Genomic DNA, 18128 nt, shown 5'->3' on the forward strand with positions numbered 1-18128 from the left:
TCCCAGTTCTATAAATCTAAAATAAACCTGTAGTCGGTCACCACAGCCCGCACAATAAAACGGTCGGCGAGGCAGCGTTTGGATCAAAGCACTCGTGGGCGCGGGATATTTCTGTAAAGGCCTGGTGAGCGAGCGCGGCGCATTGCAGCGCCGCTGCGGGCTCAGCCCTCAGTCCTCGGGTGTTCGCATCGGAGACGGGCTGGCGCGTGGCACAAACGCACCTTAAAGCCCCAATTATTCTTCCACGCTGACTGCGGTCCCCTGACATCCACTCGCATACCCCCCCCCCCTCACCACACACACAGAGGAGCTAATCAGTCTGGTAGCCATTAGCCCGCGGCTCCAGACAATGGCTGCCGCGGCCAGGCCCGCCTTGCACTATGCGCGGCAGCTCTCAGCTGTCTTTCTATTTGGGGACTACGCGGGCATACCTCCCCCCAACCCCCCCAGCTGGGTCACCAGAGACAATGGACATGCCGCCTTATCCAAACGGAGGCCCGCAGACAATCTGACGCACTCCAGGATCCCAGCGAGAGCCCCGCCGCCTCATCGGCCCAATAAAACTAAGTGAAAGGGTTAACAAGACTAAACACATGCTCTGCGTTATGAGTGATGGCAAGACGGTGGTGAGCTCCACCCCGTCTCCTTCCCTCATGTCAAAAAGGAGATGCCGGCCACGTCAACGCGTCAGTGCGATACATCACTGAGACTTTTACAGACGGTCGCACGCTCGTCTAACCTTGTAAACCTGCTCGCAACTCGACTTCGCATACCCTGAAAGAGAGGAAGGCGACGAAGGGGGCCAATCTGGAGTGTGAGTGTGTGTGGAGTGTGCGTATCTCGTGTGCCAGCGAAACTAAATGAAGCTCTCAAGAGAATGCGGCAGAAAATCAAGGCATACACGTGATGCAAACAAGTGTCGTGCAAACAACACGTCGAGCAACAGCCGGAACGTCACCGAACGTGAACGGAATCGAAGCACACAGACGCGCAATTTTTTTTTCCCGCCCCCATTTCCTCCCCCCAACGTTCGCGCGTGACTTGGAAGCAGTCCGCCGACTCCGGGTCGATCGCGATTGACGAATTGGAGACCCTTGCCTTAAAATCGGAGGTAATTCGCTGACTCGTTTAGCGTTTAGCACAAGATGTTTGCGCATGAGCGGTGATTCAATTGTCATCCGATTGGCTGCCCTGTATGTCAATCAAGTAACAGGATTGATGATCGGTTGACGTAGTAAGTTGTGTGTATTTAACGCCATTGTTTGAATGGCAGCGTCACCACTTGTCAAGTCCGGGAGCCACATCGAGCCGGGTCGGCCACCCCCGCCGTACGTCATTTGCCGCTTGCGCATTCTTTCTTTGTTTAGCTTTCTGCAATAATCGTGGCGCGTTTCATAGTGACTTACACTTGTCGTCCTTTGGTTGCTTTATGGCAGTGTCGGGTTTGTTTTGGATTTGACGGGCCTGCAGTCATGATGTTACTTTCAGCATGTGACCCCACCACAGCGGAACGATGCCACCGGTGCACTCTTATCCGGTGTCATGCGACGGCGAATCCAGAACATGCTCACAGGATACCTGCATCCCGTCCCCTCCCGCTGCTCCACAGTTTCACTCTCGGAGGAGACGCGGCTTCATCTCGTGCAGCCGAAGGTTGTCCGCAGATGGCCGCGCTTTGAAGACATTTGCGAGAACCCCACCTGCTATGCTTGGCAACTGCTCCAACACAAAAGAGAAGGAAATGACATGCACAAATGTTTCGGGAGTTCAATTACATTGGCGCTTCGCTCTAACAGTGTGAACAAATGCGGCATTAAAATCAAAGTTGTCACCTCGGTAACGCTTGGTGAAGAACAACGCCGACTTGCTGTGGACATTCATGCGGCGGATCCGTCCCAATACTTGATTGCTCTTGGTTTGTCGAGATTTGGTGCGTCTGTTATTTGGGATTTGACTCGGTTGATTTGAACCCCCCCCCCCCCTCCTCCGCCCCCAATCAAGTGATTAGGGAACATACAATCGCTCAGATTCCAAAAGCAAGAATTGGGTACACGCCTTTTAATTGCCTGCACTCCTACGCGATCTATAAACCACTAAGGGGCAAAACTATTCACACAGGCATAAATAACTCTTTAGGTGTCCGAGTTTTTTTTTTCGAAGAAATGTTCAGTTTTGCTATCGCGGTGTCCATTGAGGGGTTCGTAGGTTTTTAGTGGATAGCTCTACTTTAAGAACGGGCAAAAGGAGAGTTGGAATCCTTTGAAAGCAGCTTGTATTTTTCAACCGAACGAACGAGAACACTCTTCCGGCTACTCAAACACTTCCCGTTTCCTTCAGCCAATCAGACAATCGCAACATAATCTTGTTCAAGCAATTATTAAACGGAATATAACCTAGGTAACTGTAACACAAAAGAATATAATGCTCAAATATGAAATGAAAATCATTTCACATAAGTTTACAGACGTTTCAAAAGGTTGAAAATGGTGACGGATGAAGGCAAATTAAATGTCGCCCGCTGCCGAGACAAAAATATATTTTGAAAGAGAATACAACCGTTGTAGTATTGCCATTCAATTGTGCAGTACAATTGAGGGAAAAAATAAAAGAATAAAGAGCTCAGCAATTCTTGTTCGCAGCGGGTAACCCATCCGTCGATCCATTTTCAGGCACTTAGCCTTTTCCTGGTCGCTCGTCAACACCTGCGGGCCATTTATAGTCTTCAATTAACTGAGCAAGTGTGTTCTCGGAATGCGGGAGGAAGCCGCGACTCCACCCAGCAAGGCCCGATGAAGATTCAAGCCAACAAACTGGGACTGCGAGGCGATCTTGCAAATGAACGCGCCGAAGCGGTCCACTCTTTCTTCTTCGCGCTCGACTCGAGATCGGTTCTTGCCACCCGGGCTCTCTCCCGCGGCCCCTGAGGCCGCCCGACAACATACCTGTCAACTCATAAGGTTTAGCCATAGTTCATACGGATTTTGTGGTGAATCTAACGTATATGGCCGTATCGCACAAATCATACGGATTTACGAAAATTTCCGGGTTTTGCCCCCCCCCCCCACACACACACCCACCCACCCTAACGGGTAGTTAGTTCCGTTTGCTTTTGCCCAGAATGGTGCTCGTCTACTCGAATGCTTTCATTTCCGGAATCCAACTCTGAACACAGTAATGCCACTAAGTAGAATGATGATTAGACATTAAGCAGACATTGTATTATGGAGATCTACAAGAAATATCATCGAACATTTCGTGTGGAGGGGGGGGGGTGTCTGTGCCGTTATTTTGACATATAAAATGCTCTGGTATGCTATAAGGATTTTTGGGGGTATTTTATACAGGTTGGCGCTCCGAAAAGTTGACAGGTATGCAACATTTTACAGCAAGCTGAAGCTGCAGAGCAGAAGCCTGGCAGGTGATGGCGGCCCCGGGGGATGCTTTCTTCTCTGGGACGTGCCGTCCCGGAAGGATCAGCTTGGAATTCGCCAGTGCTGCTTCATGGGCGGCGGGCCAGACGCTTGGACAGCTGCTTTGCGGGTGCCCCGACTCTGCTCCACTCACCTCCCTCCACACCGCAGCCGCGTGTCAGCCGGCGGCCCGTCGTCATCCGCTGGTTGGCGGGCCGAGCGAGTGTGGGTCCCGTGCATTTTGTTGGGTTGTATTGCCTTTTGAAAGAGTCCGAACGGAGATGAACCAAATCGGGAGATGGTACGCTCACTCACTTGCATCTAAACGAGCGACGGAACCGTCATTTCCACACGAAACTCAAGTTATGGAACAAGCTGGACTTGCGATATTAACGGACGGCGCTCCCTGCTGTCTAAAAGTGTTGAGTACAAGTTGATTTCGAGCTGTCACGTGGCCTCTGACGAGCGTGGCCAGCCCAAATGAGCGACGACGACGCGATACTTTATTTTGCTTTTTGTCTTTTCGTATTGTACATACAGTACATACTCATTGGAGCACATTTATATGTCGATTTTCTCATATTCATACTGGATGCTACATTTCATGAAGATATGAAATAATCTCATCAATGTATTTCTCATGCATTGCTATATTTCATGAGCGTATCGAATTTATCAGCTATATTCTGATTTGTGTCGTTTTCTTGCACACCTGTTGGTCATTATGTAATTATGAATGCTCTACCACTAAGCTTGGCAGCACGCAGATAATCACACGTAAAAGCCTAAAAGAAGAATTTATTTGTTGAAATTTGCAGAGAGATTTCTTTGAGCATGACCCAAAAAAAAGTACATTTGACCAGGGACATACAATGTTCATAGATGTGAAAGGTTGGATGTGCTTCAAGTTTTGCAAAGTAGTTATGTCAGAGCAGATAAAAAAAAATGGTGCTTGATTTTATAACTGCACAATCAGGGGCATTAAAACAAGCTAATTTGAGTTTTTTTTTTCCTTTTGCCTCAGAACACTTGCAGATAGAGGACAACATTAGTCAACGTGCCTTGAAAACTAATTGGGTTGCTTCAGTTCATGTAGGACTATAACACCAAGAAAACTGAATCCAAACGCACAACTTTTAAAATTATATTCTGAAACATATTCTCAAATAGCGTGACATCAGTGTTGGAAAAACATGCATAGGTACACGTTCATTAAATGAGTTGCATGATGTATTTGATGAATTAAATGCCTCTTTGAAGTTTATCACTACTTCATGGTACACCTGCAAAATAGTGGTTTGTGCAAAAATAATAATAATAATTGTACTTGGAACACAGTGAATTCTGTTGAGAGGGAAGAAATGTCATCTGTGTTGTATGTTCCATATACAGCACATTTGACAAAGTCGTATCCAATCCAATTTATAGCCCATTGGACATACTGTATGTCCAGAAGAACAAAAAAAAAAAAAACTGGAAACAAATCTCGGGTAAAAATCAGCCAGTGATCACCAAAGGTTATTGGAGATGACCAATCATTAGTCACAAGAAACAAACAACACTTCAATCAATTATCCAGGTATCAAAAAGAGGATGAACGTACTGTAAACGAATCAAACGCATCTCTCGGTTTTATTGTGACGCGGAACATATTGAAAAATAGAAGAGTGATTTGTGTTTTGCACTGCAGCTACACTTACGAAGTCCTGCTTTGGCTAACTAGCAGCAGCAACAGGAGCAGCTCTTAAGCTGCTCATAAAAACATGTGCGCCCACCGTGTGTCGTCGTCGTCGTAGAACGGATCTCTCAGAAAATGCATAGACTGCAAGAACGTAAGGTGCAATAAATTGCTGGAAAATAAAATATCCTTATATACACCATGAGGGGAGCAAAGTATTTCACAATGTACCAATTCCCTTTAAGTACATTAAGCATATCCCTTTTGTCCCCACCCCCTGACCAAGACATCCCAACAAGGACAAGTGTGCAAACTCTGATTGCTGTCCAAAAAAAAAAAAATGCATCCCTGCATTTATTGGGTTTCTCCAATACTGCCACATTATTAAGGCCAGAAAAAAAATCTTTCCCTGTGTATGACCACATAATAAATTCAGGCCAAAATATATATTACTCTGAAATCTTATAAAATATGTAAGAATGTTAATATACATGTAAGCAACCCTCTAAGTCAGGGGTGTCCAAAGTGGGTCCTCAAGGGCCGCCGCTGTCCTGCCCGTTTTCCAGATTTGCCAAGGGGCAACACACCCGATTCAAATCATCAAGATCGTTCCAATGCCGCTTCGGAGCTGGCCGATGATCTGATTATTTGAATCGGCTGCGTTGCAACGGGGAGACTTGGAAAACGTGCGGGACGGCGGCCCTCCAGGACCTGACTTTGACAACCTATGCTCGAAGTGTACAATATTTATATTTTTATACCATTGCACTTCCACACAGCCGGCTCCAAATAGGATCAATAAGATTTCAGTGTATACCGGGACAAGGAGGGGTCAGGGATCGGTTGGTCTCACTAGCATTTCCTGCAGGAAGATTTACTTGAACACAATTCTGGTCAAACGGTCCCGCCGACGGACGCACCTCACGTCAGAGACAGACGGCATGCCGACGTTCGGTCTGTGCGGGCGCATCACAAGTCCTCCTCCATCTCAAGGCTGCTCCTGCGGCTGCTCCTGCGGCTGCTGCTTTTGGAGGCACCCGGTGACAAAGGAGAGAAGAGGGGCCGGACCGCCGCCTCTGGAGACAGGGCGCACCCTTCGTCCATGAGAATGTCCCCCAAGCCCACGTCGGGGTAAAGCGCCGAAGCGGAGGCGTCTTCCAGCTCGGCAAAGCTCAAAGCGCCCAAGTCCAAAGGGCTGCCGACGGTCACCCCGGCGGGAGCGTCCGACGAAGGCGGGGAGAGGAAGGCGCTGGGCAAAGGCTGAGCGATAGCCGCCGCGCCCAGACCCAGGAGGTTCTGCCCGGACGGTGCCTCCGCGCCGGGGTGGAGGGACTGGCCGTTTGGAAGCGTTTGCTGCTGCTGCTGCTGGAGCAGGCCAGAGGAGAGGCCGGCGGCGTGGGAAGAGAGACCGTGGACACGGGCCTGTATTTCCAGCTCCTGGGAACATCACCAAAGTCATCGGAATTGAACCGGCTGGCCTCGGATGACAAAACGTACGAGAAGTAGTTGCAAAATAGCCGTGACAATCTCCATGAAGGAATAAAAGACATGACATGACACGACTGCTTGGTAATTGGCACTCATTGCTTGGAAACGCTTCGGGGTCCAGCCGCCAGGATCCAGAGCCAAAGTGCTGCCGACGCAGCAAAAACACCAACCTGGATGCGCATCATTAAGCTGTGGTTGGCTTGCTCCAATTTCTTCTGGCGCAGTTCAACATCCTTGGCTCGCTGTTGCTCCTTCTGTAACTTGCGGATGTAATCCACCGAGGCCTTCAATATGGTGCCTTTATTCCAGCGCATCTCGCTGCGATCGGTGCGCAGGCGTCAAGACAAAAAGGGAGAGGCTTTTACCGGACTTGGCTCGCAAACGCAACAAGTGAGTCTCCTAAAGACAACCCCCAAAAACCAGGCGGCACTCACGGGTCGCTCGACTTGGGGATGAGCGTACCGAGCTCCTTTATACGGTCGTTGATATTAAATCGCCGTCTCCTCTCGACTGTTAAGAAGGAACAAAAAGGCAAAGGAATGATCATGATCAATGCACCAATAGAAGACGAGGAGACGACAAATGTGGACCTACTCAAGTTGTGGTTGTCTTTCTTTTGCCGTTCCCTCATAAAAGCTTTGGTATCGCTATCTGAAAGACAAAAGCTGTTTTCCATGAAATGACTCGGCAGATCCCGTGAAACTGTTGCACTTGCGCCGCACATACGAGTAGACGGCCCAGATTGTAGCGTACCCGTGATTTCCCTTTTTATATTTGGAAGGTCAGCAGGACAGGAGTTGCTGACGGTGAGAGTGGGCGCTGCCATTCCAGGGCTGTGGTACACATCCAGCAGATTTCCCGGGAGCTGAATCAAACAAAACCATGACTGGAGGTAGGGCGGCTGCGACGCACGCTGGCCGCCGAGCCCCAATGAAATGTGAGCAATGTGCGAAAAGCGCAACTTCCACATTCTTGTTGAAACTCTGAAAGCAAGCACCTCCCTGTGCACGCGATTCAATCCGGCGTAAAATCGGTGAAATTCAAACGCTCATCCTTAACCCATTTCAGTGCACAATAAATTGGAACGCGCGTACCTGATGGTATCATCTAAGGGTTGCCAGATGTTAAAAAAAAAAGTCCTACGCCGTTCCATTTTCAAAGATTCCAAATCGCTTTTACCTCACTGTGCATCTTTTTTCTTTCTTCCAACATCACCATAATCCTCATTTTCTGTTAAACGGAAAAAGGTGAGCCAATTCCTTTGTGTCTGTAAAGCCTGTAACGTCGTAATGAGCACCAACGCATTGGCTGACTTCTTGCCGAGTATCCTTACTGGCAACCCCGCCCAGGCGGCACATTTGTGACAAATGGTGAGTAAGTGTCAACTGCTTCCACTGTATATGCACTCAGAGAGCTATTCCTGCTTCAGGATTCCGCCACAGATAAAAGACGCTCCATTCCCCCCGGCCCCCCAACCCACAAAGGTGGCGTGACTGTCTTTCGAGAATCGTATTCGTGAAAATCAAGCGCAGAAACATTTGAGGGGGTCAAATTAAAATGCGGTCAAGGAAGCAGATTAGGTTTTTTTCTTACCGTGTTAGGCAACTGAAGACCCGAGTCAATCAATGTAATGATGTCGTCATTAAAACTGGATTCCAGACTAATGATGTCATCGATAACGTCTTCAATCTAGAAACAACAGAGGACAGGAAACATGGAGCACAATCTCGGACCGGCTTTTCGAGGTCGGATCAATGCTTATACTCTACAAGGACTAGATCTAAAGCGCTCGGTCGTAAAAAAAAAAAAAAAAAAAGAGTTCCGCAAGCTGTCATAGACGCACAAGCGAAGAAGTGGCACGGTTAATGTGCAGGTGCAGTATTTAACATCCTATTGTGACAGCAGGCCAACAAGTATATGAAGACAAAAGGCATGCGGCGTTCAAGCGGGACCCGGGGGGGCCACATCCCTGCACAACAAACCAAAAGTCATTAAGTACAAAGTCAGCTGAAGGCGCCACTTCAGACTTCTCCAAAAACACATTGCAAGTTCACACAGAGACAACTACTGGCAAGACCGTGTCATCCGCTGCATCAGCAAACCGCAGTTATAAAAAAGACAGGGGGCGGGGGGAAAGAAAGAACAGGACTTGGGCATACTTCCTCCTTGTTGGAACCGATGTTAAGTAGGGCCATCGGGCTGTTAGGGGCGCTGCTGGCGGTGAGGGCAACCTCGGGGGCGGAGCTGCACTGTGGCACAGGCGATACACCGAGCGTCTGAGTCACGGCGTTGTTACTCAGAGTGGTGGAGAGGTACTGCTTCACCTGTTGCCTCTGCGCCTGCTGGATGTGATACTTGGTGGGGTTCTCGAGGTGGCTCTGCACCTGCGTCATTCAAAGCAGCCGTTCGGGACTCTTTTCCGATAAGCCGGCACGCCGAGGGCAGACGGGCGAGGCGGGAGGAGGAGGACGCGCTTACTTTCAGCACCTCCACGGGCACCTGCGCTGGAGGCGGGCGGGCGGCATTTGCGGGCAGCGAGACGGAGATGGCGGGAGTGGAGTCGGCGGGCCGCAGCTGAGAGGCGGAGGCCTGCTGCTGGGCCTCTCGTCTCTCCTGCTCCTGGGCTTGCTCTCGCATGAGCTGCTGCCGCAGCAACACGCGCGACGACATGGCTGAGGACAACAGTCGAGATCAAAGGATGAAGCTGCAAACACAACAAAAGAGAAATGAGAATTTTTGGGAAAATGCCCAATGGTCACCGAAAGGCCATAAAAAATAAAAACATTTCAATTCCATGTGTAGCGCAATCCTCTCTTACTGCTTCATCAAACACATCGGCTAACCGATGACAATAAAGGCCCCTGTGGGTCCATGATTCAAAGGGGCCCTAGAAAATAGGGCCGAAAGTTTTTCATTTGTGAGTATTCCTTAAATCCCTGGGGGCACCCCCCTTTTTCATGCTATAGCTATGTAAGCTTATGTTAAAGAAGCAGGAAGTGTTTTCGTGACTGAAAGGGGCTTGAGTTGTGTTCTCGTTTATCCGTTCGGAGGTGCGGACGTTTTTTTTCTTTTCTTTCACCTTTTAATAAACTGCATTAAAGGATTCCATCTCTCCTTTTGTCATTCGTACAGAGGAGCCATCCACTGAAAAACAACCAAGCCCTCAACTTACCGTAGTTATTTGCCTTTGTCGCCTGAATTTAGGGACCGAGCCTCTCCATGATTTGAGAGAAACGCCCTGTATCAAAGCGTCAAAAAAGCCGATCGTGCCTTCACTTTTTAGATTTGTTTTACAAATGATTATGCTGCTGTGTGTGCCAGACTACTTGTTCTGCTGCGACTGGGCCGAATTCATTCAAAGTAGTAGCCTATTGAAAATGACCGTTTTGCAAGGAACCAACATGCTTCGGGCAATTTCAACTGAATTGTACATTGCGCATAAAGACGTTCAGAATGTATACTGGTTGGCAACCATACATGTCCTTTTCCCAATTTCAGTTAACTGACGCACGCGCTCGGCAGACGCGTGAAAAAGCCCTCGCGACTTCGGTCAACTCGTTGGTCGCCGATTACAGTCTTGTAATTCGCTTTGTCGCACATTAATAGTCCTGGTTTGACAGCAAAGTGTCGGAGGCCCCAATTCCAACTTCATGAAAAAAAGAAAAAGGCAATGCTTAGGGATAACATAGCTGCTTTCTATCTACCATTTGCCAATCAACAAATACACGTTTTCATTCGGAGCTTTGATCATTTTGCAATATGACAAAGTAGGTCATTTGGGGGGTTTGTTTGGTTTTTTTTGCGCGCTGGTGTGGGGGGTTCGTGGCTTAGCTAGCCAACTAGCCGTAATAGGTCGAGAGCGCTAGCGGTTCAACGTGTTCAAGGTAGAAATGTAACTTTCAAACATACTGTAAGAAGAAGAAAAAATGTTCGACGGGAGTCACAGCCATGAATCGAGGAGGTCCTCGGCTTTTCTGGCCATTCTATGTCGTCGCTGACTCGATTAGCAGCTGCCGCTAGCCATGGCCGCCGCGACCAACGCTGTTTACCTCGAGCCGACGCGCTGAGGTCATCCTCCCACTTTTTACCCGGAACTTGTCAACGATGGGACGGCGATCGCGTTATTTCCCCAAGCCGGGTCCCTGAACTACTTTCGGCCGTGGGCTAGATTAGGTTTCCCTTGAGGGTGGGGGGCGGTATGACCGAAACCAAATCAATCTATTATCTGCGTGTTGATGAACGACTCGTTTTGCAGCCAGGAGCCGAGACTTGGGAGTTCAATTGCAGTGTTCTAATGGTTTTAGGAATAAGGGCTATTTGCAACTTCGGTACAGAAATGTTGAGTAGCCACACTGCTCTGGCCGCCAGGTTTTGAGTGTGGCAAATGTGTACAAATGGATCCATCCACAAACTTATCCAGCGAATTGAAAGCATATTGGAAGTGTCTTAAGACCGCACCCAAGCTTACAAAAGGATGGCAGCATATCTTGAAAGAATCCAAAAGCACTTTTCGTATTTTGTTTCTTTAATCAGCCGTCACAAAACGAGAAATCCATTGCAGATGTCAAGGTGTCTGATAGTTTGGTGGAAAGCTTGTCTGTAAAGAGAAGAAAACGGATCAAATTGGAAGTACCGTACACCTAAAAACAATGTGACGATTGAAGTTTAGACACAAACCCGCTCTTTTTTGTCGCTTCTTCCGCTTCTTGCCGGCAGCCAGAAGTGCTTGGCCTTGCAGTAAAGGATCGACATTGACAATATCCTTCAAATCCGGAGCCTTGGATGCAGGATCACTTTCAGGCACGACGGTCTTGAACTTCTGAGATTTGATTTCCACCGTCATTGGTCCAAACTATTCGATAAAACAACTTGTATTTGTCAAGGCTTATAATGGCAAGATGGACCATTCAATAACGTTCAAACCGCATTCCGCACAGGTCGAATTTGTCAAGTCTCGTCATTTCTGCTCGTTCAAAGGCTCACACAGAATTCTTCATACCTCTGGATCCTGATCGTCCTCCATTGACTCCGGCTCCACGGCCGACTCTCCTTCCATTTCTTGGCGAGCGGGATCTTGAGCCGGGTTGCCGTTTGTCATTCCCATGGTTTCGATGCAGAATCCCATTTGCATATCAGAACAAGATGAATCTGAAACAGGACATTGCACCCATGAAAAAGCACATTTGTGAAAGTTGCACTGCTAATTTCATATGCAAATACGCGATGCATACATTCCTCCTAAACTAACAATTTGGCGAAATTAGCAGTGCAAATTATACAGGAAGATTGCGGCGAAAAGAGCACGCTACCTGCAAGAACTTCCCGATTTCCGTTTTCTAGCTCATCCCAATCAAAAGCTTTGCCCATCTCTGTCACAATTTCAGCGCTGACATGCGTGGGAAGCGTGTGCGTCTCAGGTGGATGAGTGAAATAGCTGATCCTTCCCCTAAACAACACTCGATTCAAAACTTGTGTCGCTTAACATTTCGAAGGACTTGAAAATGACTCGTGTGACTCACCCCGTCCAGTCCATTAATACGCTTTTTGCTGCTTTGTCAGTGTCAGGCAGCCCGCCTTTTCTTAGCTTCCCCTGACGCCGCGCAAGCAACGCCAAGAACTCCAGAGCTGTGTGAAAGTCGGGTACTCCGTAGTGCTGAAGGATCTGCACAACCATAAAAATCAATGTCATGACCATTATCTTCAACGACGGTGTATAAATGTGACCACTTGAAACTCGGTTTTCGTGGGCGTGCGAAGCGGAGGAAAGCAAGCGACGTACTTGTGCCTTGTCGCAACGTCGGAGGATGGCTTCAACGGGAGGAATTGGATCAACCAACTGTTCGATTTTCACACAATTCCGGAGAATCATCGCGGCGTCACTCGTTGACGTCGCCATGACGATGCCGGGACAATCAAGAAGCTTAATGTGTTTGTCCAAGTGCACTTCTTGAAGGCACCTACACATGAAGGAAAGACATTTTTTTTCATTTGGGATTTTGCCCAAATGAAAAATAAAAAAAAATTGAATCATAATAAAGGCCTCATCAATCAATCCTCGACGGGAATTCTCACTTGGTGACACCGGGAGTTGCTCCAACATTGCACGCTCTTGCACGCTTTAAACTGTTGATCAAACTGCTCTTTCCCACATTTGGAAAACCTGAAAATACAAACAAGTTGAAATAAATAAACAAACGGGCCGCTCGCATTTTGGAAAAGTTCACATTGCTTATTCATTCATTTCTGCTTCCCGGCAAAAGGTTCTGAGCCCACCTGCGTGCACTTTGCTTCATGTTCGCCACGTCTTTTTTTGTCTCTTCCAGCTACTACAACTGCATCCCACATTCCAAAAACATGCGTATGTTTATCGATGACTCCAAATTGTGTTCGGTCGCGTTTGTGCTTGCTAGCAAGCCTCATGAGTACTCGTGTTTATGACAAGACACAGATGAAGGGACATTGCTTTTTGCATGCAAGTATACATTACGACTGCGACGATTTTCTCCACTACAGAAAGCGAGTTGCAAAAACATGTCAACGGCGAGCGTAGCGTGCACGACGCAGAAATGGAGCGAGGGCCGCGCGAACGCCACCGTGCCGCGGTTTCGAGTGCTTACCTACTACACCCACAGTGATGGCCGTCTTGATGTCAAGGTTACGGCAGTAGTTACCGAGCAGCTTCATCAAGCAATCCGCACCAAGACATACGCTGCTGCTGAGGAGCTCTGAGGGGGCTTGAGTCACGGATACGTTACTGCGTTTCTGTCAATGACAAGAGGCCAAACGGGTGACACACTGCCATTCTCACAAAGAGGGGAAAGAAAAAGTCTTTTGGGAATTTCGTGGTTTTCTGAATTCATTTTGTCATCAAATGTAGGCTAGACAAGTGTACGCCCAATAATAACATGGTATTTTATTTTTCTTTCATATTTTTGAATGCCATCTTATGGGGAATGTGGGCGTGGCTAATGCAAATTGAAGCACTGCAAGCACGCCGTCACTTACAATTCATTCTGATTTATGAACATATGCTCAGTGGTGTGAATAAAATGGGCCGATTTGATAATCACTCACAAGGGGGGATGTCATTGCTTGTAAATAAAGCCTGCACCGTAGGTCCACGTGATTATTGATACATTTTCTGTCTCTCAAAACCATGAGACAAGTATCAACATGCTCAATCTTTATTTTCCTCGTGCAGTAAAAAAAAAAAAAAACATCATGTGCCGTAGTGTGGGAGTGGAGAACCGTGGTGGCATTCATTATTTTAGCTGACGGTGTATGTGTTGAACAAAGCACTGTATTAAAAAAATAATAATAATAATAGAAGAAGAAACAGTACCAGGTTTCTGGACTGCTGTTGAGTAGATGCCTTGAAAGCAACTGTTGGAAACTCATTCCGCAGATATTTAATCCACTTCTCCACAATTTCCTTTGACACTAAATCTAGAAAGGGAATAAAAGGTCAGTTATTCTCCCAAGCATTTTAAACATCTGAAAATCGCATTTAGAAGACAATTGTCGAAATGGGTTGGGTTGAACCTACCAATTTTATTGAGCACCAACACAAGCTTTTTGTTTGTTCCACTTTGAATGACCGCCTGCTCAACCTGGGGACATCTGCACCCCAGCGGGTCACGTGCATCCAAAACCTCTAAGATCACATCTGCAGCCTCCACTACCTTCGAAGAGGGCACAGGAATTAACATCTGTTTTAATAAGCGAATCAATCCAGCAATTTACATCTGATAGTATTATTAGAGCTCAGCATTCACAGCCGTGTACATCGCAAGATAGACGCGTGATGCAAAAGCACCTTTTTAAATTCTCTGTAATACGCTTTTCTTGAGCTCTCATTTTCAAAGTGCACATGTTTTTCCAAACTCTGCATCTCCGTTTCCTGTGAACATACAAAGAGGGAGATCTCAATGCCGACAGTTACAAGATGTCCCGTCCTCACCAGTGGTGCCAAATTGTGTTCGGTGTCCCCGAAACGGCAATGTATTCACCCTCTGCTCAAACGCTCTCTGCCTCTGTAGGATGTCATTTTGAAAGCTTTGCAAATTCCTCCTCTTGATCAGCTGTTGTTCTCTGGAGATCTTCTGCCTTTCTTGGAGTTCTTGAAGCTTAATCGGTTCAATAAAAGAAAGGCACAACAGGGTTCTGCATCTATCAACACTTGAGCCTGAAATCGGAGTGCAGGTGAAAGGGGTACCCTTCGCTTTCTAATTTCTTCAGACTTTCGATCCTTGCCATGTTGCACAGATGACTGCTCCTTAAAACTTGTGCCGCCCGAGGCATCGGTGTTTTTCCCATCTTTATTCTGTGTACAGGAAACATACCCGCTATGGGATTAGCTTTTTCAAAGTCACCCATAACAGCTCGTTAGCCACGTGGCTAAACTTTGAAACGTCGTCAGTTACGCAAAATATGACAATCAAGAATAAATTCTGTTATACTGCTGATTTTAACGGTCGTTTGTTGGCGAGTCGGACAACATAGCATTTGACCACATAAAATGGTGGCGCAGAGTTAAACACACTTATATCCAATCAATCTTTGACTTTGACTCTCTGTTTTTGACTAGGTGAGCATAATGCTTTTATGTTTTATGTTATGTGTTGTGTTTATTATTTTACTTTATGTTAACTGTTTTGTAAAGCGCTTTGTTACAGCTGCCGCTGTTGTGAAAGCGCTATATAAATCAGCATGTATTGTATTGTATTGTATTGTATAATGCGTCGCACCGAAGCGCCAACACCAAAAGGTAACGACGATAGGTGTACTAAGTATCAAGAAAACACGCACCTTACGTTTCCCCAACAAACCAAGGCGTTTAGCTCGTTTTTGTTCTGTAAAATACAAATCAAAAATATTTGGCCAAATATACTTGAAATCGTTTCGCGTTATTTTTAGAGACAAAAGTCCAGACCAAATCGCTACCTACGCACTTGATTTCGACATAGCTCCAAGCACACCGCTTTCACGTGGGTCTGTCACGGATGTGGGCATGCGCAATAGTCCCTCTGCGTCACTTCCGGAATTTCACAGTAAAACAGCTCGGGACTTAAAAAATTAAAAAGAACCAAAGACATTTTGAATAACAGTACAGTATTATCGCACGTGGCCTGATTGACCTCAAGAACTGGACCTTTTTGTGACCCTTAATCATTTTTATTTGTGTACCTCTGCAATGAAACATGTCTCTCATCCTTTGGAAGGGGGTAAACAATAAATAAAGATGTTTTAAAATGAAACTATAGGCCAAGTACTTGTTCACTTATGAATTTTAACACTAAACAGGAAAGCTGTTGCTTTCGGGTGGATGATTTTTTTGCGTCCTGATGGCAACATTGTCACATTGAATGACAATGTTTCACAGACCTGCAAAAATAATTCTAAAATGGTCCTCTGACTCTCCTCTTTCGCATAAAGAGTGCACCTCCTCCATACCCCCACATACTTGCGATTCAGCATCTGTGGATTCGCCCATTCACTGATTTTAAAAACAAGAAGAAATGTATTCCATGAAAAAGAATAATGTATTCATGTTTATATGTATATATTTATCATTGAAACAGTACTTTTGGATGGGAGTGTGTACTGTTTTGCTGGACTCTATCGTAAATATGGATAGGTTTTGTAAACGCAAAGCCCAATAACAACCCTATTTCCACCATTGTAGCTTTGTGCATTTAGAAAATGATTTATTAGTCTCATCAAGCACTATTGTAAATGGGAAAAAAATATGAAAGCTTTATGATGAAAGAAAGACAATAAGAGATCTGCATTTTTTTGGTTTGTTTTTCTCATTTGCCAGAAAGCTAAATAAACATTCATAGAAATCGACAAGAACTCGGAGTGTGCAAAGTGTGACGGTTGCCAAATCTTCAGGAGCTGAGCACGTTAAGCCGGAGCCACAGAGGAGACTTCCGTTTTGGACGTGGATACTTCCGAGCCATCGTCGACTTGTTTGCCAAAGAGCTGCATGATGCACGTGCGAAACTGACGAAAGACAGCGATAAAGGATTTCTTAAACACGGTTGCTGGATTTGGAATACGGAGCCGCTTGACCGTTTACCTGTCGATTCATGAAAACGTAGATGATGGGGTTGTAGATCGTGGCGCTCTTGGCAAAGTATGCGGGCATGGCTGCGGCGAGAGGATGGAAAGCGTATCCGGGATTTGCCGCGGCAAAGCAGGCGAAAAAGGTGTACGGTCCCCAGCAGAAGACGTATGCCAGGATCATGACGACAACCATCCTGGATACTTCTCTCTCCGCTTTCTGAGTGGACTCGGATTCCTTCTGCTGCAAGGCGACCTGCGACAAACGAGCGGACGTCGCTTGACTCGGGCCGGGAAGCGGGACGCACCGTACCGATTTCGCAAGCTTACCGTTCGGATAGCCCACCAGACCGCAAAGTAGCACAGCATGATGATACCCAGCGGGATGAGGCAACAAGTAATCATAAGAACAATCATGTAGGACTGAACACCGGGGTCTTCGCTTCCGCTGAATACGTCGGGTCCGCAGGAGGTCTTCAGTCCATGAGGCCAGTACCTGACGGGAGACGATCAGCGGTTTCCGGGCCCGCCGATCACTCGGTGGCGGCGCGCTGATGCAAAGTTCCTACCTGCTCCATCCAAAGATCGGGGGAGCGCACCATACGGCCGACCAGACCCAGGAGAACACGATTCCGCCCGTCGCCCACTTGGCATCAAATTTGATGTTTCCAAACGGTTTGCATACGACTATCCATCTCTCCCAGGAGATGATGGTCAGGGACCAGAGAGCGGTGATACCTGTGCGACAAGCAGCCTTCTCACAAGAGGAAAGTCGCAGCCTGACTTCCAAATCCCGTCGGGGGGCCACTCACCGCAAACGGAGACGGTGAAGCCCTCGAATATGCACATCGGGTGCCCCAGAATAAAATACCCAAAAAACTGGTTACAAACACTGATGGTGCTGGCGAAAAGCGTTTCTCCCAGATCAGCGATGGCCAGATTGACCAGAATCCAGTTGAGAGGGTGACGGAGTTTCTTGAATTTGGCCGTTGCCACCAAGACCAGGCCGTTGGTGAACACGGACGCCACCACCACGAAAAACATCCAGCATGTCGCAACATTGTAAACCCAGCGCGGGGCAATGTGGTAGTTTGGGCCTTCAAAAGGACCTGAGGAATGAAAACAGATCAACAATGGTGTCCTTTCATACCTTTTCACACCGAAACAGGTTCCAAAGTGGCTTTTGGATTAAAAAAAAAATAAAGACATAAATAAATTTGAGACACAAGACCGCCGTCTTCGCATTCCCACAAACGAAACCCGATGGCGGAGGGGAATTCATGAGAAGCAATCGTAATGCCGTAGCGTACCTCTGGTATTATTGCTGTTTGTGTAAGAGAAGGCCGACTCCCTGGTGGTCTCGTGGTATCGCCTGGCAGCAAAGGACGGTTTATCCCAGGCCTGCGCCATGATGATAGCACGAGGAGAAATGTTCTCCCTTTTCTCGCCACTCGCACGTGTCTTCGGCTTTTATACTTTTGCCGCAG

The 18128-nt window shown here is 47.2% G+C and overlaps 3 protein-coding genes across 8 annotated transcripts; all 3 read right to left on the reverse strand.

Moving 5' to 3' along the window:
- Positions 1-4193: 4193 nt before the first annotated feature.
- On the reverse strand, positions 4194-10718 carry tfe3b (transcription factor binding to IGHM enhancer 3b). Of its 5 annotated transcripts, none has more exons than XM_052077328.1 (9): positions 10486-10717; positions 9055-9280; positions 8901-8960; positions 8736-8825; positions 8170-8265; positions 7171-7441; positions 7011-7086; positions 6747-6894; positions 4194-6525 (listed from the first exon to the last, which is right to left on the reverse strand). In XM_052077328.1, the coding sequence occupies exons 2-9, from the start codon at positions 9244-9246 to the stop codon at positions 6058-6060; spliced, it is 1401 nt and encodes a 466-aa protein (XP_051933288.1). In that variant the 5' UTR covers positions 9247-9280; positions 10486-10717; the 3' UTR covers positions 4194-6057. The 5 variants fall into 5 exon arrangements, with proteins under 5 accessions (XP_051933288.1, XP_051933289.1, XP_051933290.1 ...); XM_052077329.1 differs by having other exon boundaries at positions 7171-7227; positions 7330-7441; positions 8736-8960; positions 10486-10706; XM_052077330.1 differs by lacking the exon at positions 8736-8825 and having other exon boundaries at positions 10486-10718.
- Positions 10719-11083: 365 nt separating this feature from the next.
- On the reverse strand, positions 11084-15668 carry gnl3l (guanine nucleotide binding protein-like 3 (nucleolar)-like). 2 transcript variants are annotated; one of them, XM_052077324.1, is made up of 15 exons: positions 15528-15668; positions 15385-15428; positions 14792-14899; positions 14586-14702; positions 14393-14476; positions 14123-14258; positions 13919-14022; positions 13194-13338; positions 12649-12736; positions 12356-12533; positions 12096-12238; positions 11886-12022; positions 11576-11724; positions 11254-11428; positions 11084-11173 (listed from the first exon to the last, which is right to left on the reverse strand). In XM_052077324.1, the coding sequence occupies exons 1-15, from the start codon at positions 15586-15588 to the stop codon at positions 11106-11108; spliced, it is 1737 nt and encodes a 578-aa protein (XP_051933284.1). In that variant the 5' UTR covers positions 15589-15668; the 3' UTR covers positions 11084-11105. The 2 variants fall into 2 exon arrangements, with proteins under 2 accessions (XP_051933284.1, XP_051933285.1); XM_052077325.1 differs by having other exon boundaries at positions 11084-11168; positions 11248-11428.
- A 587-nt stretch (positions 15669-16255) lies between these two features.
- LOC127608302 (red-sensitive opsin) lies at positions 16256-18128 on the reverse strand. Its single transcript, XM_052077331.1, has 6 exons — positions 17952-18128; positions 17454-17750; positions 17211-17379; positions 16972-17137; positions 16658-16897; positions 16256-16581 (listed from the first exon to the last, which is right to left on the reverse strand). The coding sequence occupies exons 1-6, from the start codon at positions 18049-18051 to the stop codon at positions 16483-16485; spliced, it is 1071 nt and encodes a 356-aa protein (XP_051933291.1). The 5' UTR covers positions 18052-18128; the 3' UTR covers positions 16256-16482.

Source organism: Hippocampus zosterae, chromosome 9, assembly GCF_025434085.1.
Source record: "Hippocampus zosterae strain Florida chromosome 9, ASM2543408v3, whole genome shotgun sequence".
NCBI classification, from domain to species: domain Eukaryota; kingdom Metazoa; phylum Chordata; class Actinopteri; order Syngnathiformes; family Syngnathidae; genus Hippocampus; species Hippocampus zosterae.

Bases quoted from the DNA above. Each gene is read 5' to 3' on its own strand.
- tfe3b (XM_052077327.1), bottom strand. From the start codon at position 9,246: ATGTCGTCGCGCGTGTTGCTGCGGCAGCAGCTCATGCGAGAGCAAGCC. The intron at 8,961-9,054 runs GTAAGCGCGTCC...TGAATGACGCAG, and splicing joins TGCCCGTGGAGGTGCTGAAA to GTGCAGAGCCACCTCGAGAA. The intron at 7,087-7,170 runs GTAGGTCCACAT...CCTTCTTAACAG, and splicing joins GAAAGACAACCACAACTTGA to TCGAGAGGAGACGGCGATTT.
- gnl3l (XM_052077324.1), bottom strand. From the start codon at position 15,588: ATGCCCACATCCGTGACAGACCCACGTGAAAGCGGTGTGCTTGGAGCT. The intron at 15,429-15,527 runs GTGCGTAGGTAG...TGTATTTTACAG, and splicing joins TGGAGCTATGTCGAAATCAA to AACAAAAACGAGCTAAACGC. The intron at 11,725-11,885 runs GTAGCGTGCTCT...GTCCTGTTTCAG, and splicing joins AAATCGGGAAGTTCTTGCAG to ATTCATCTTGTTCTGATATG.
- LOC127608302 (XM_052077331.1), bottom strand. From the start codon at position 18,051: ATGGCGCAGGCCTGGGATAAACCGTCCTTTGCTGCCAGGCGATACCAC. The intron at 17,751-17,951 runs GTACGCTACGGC...TTCATTCCTCAG, and splicing joins AAACAGCAATAATACCAGAG to GTCCTTTTGAAGGCCCAAAC. The intron at 17,138-17,210 runs GTAGGAACTTTG...GTCTCCCGTCAG, and splicing joins CCGATCTTTGGATGGAGCAG to GTACTGGCCTCATGGACTGA.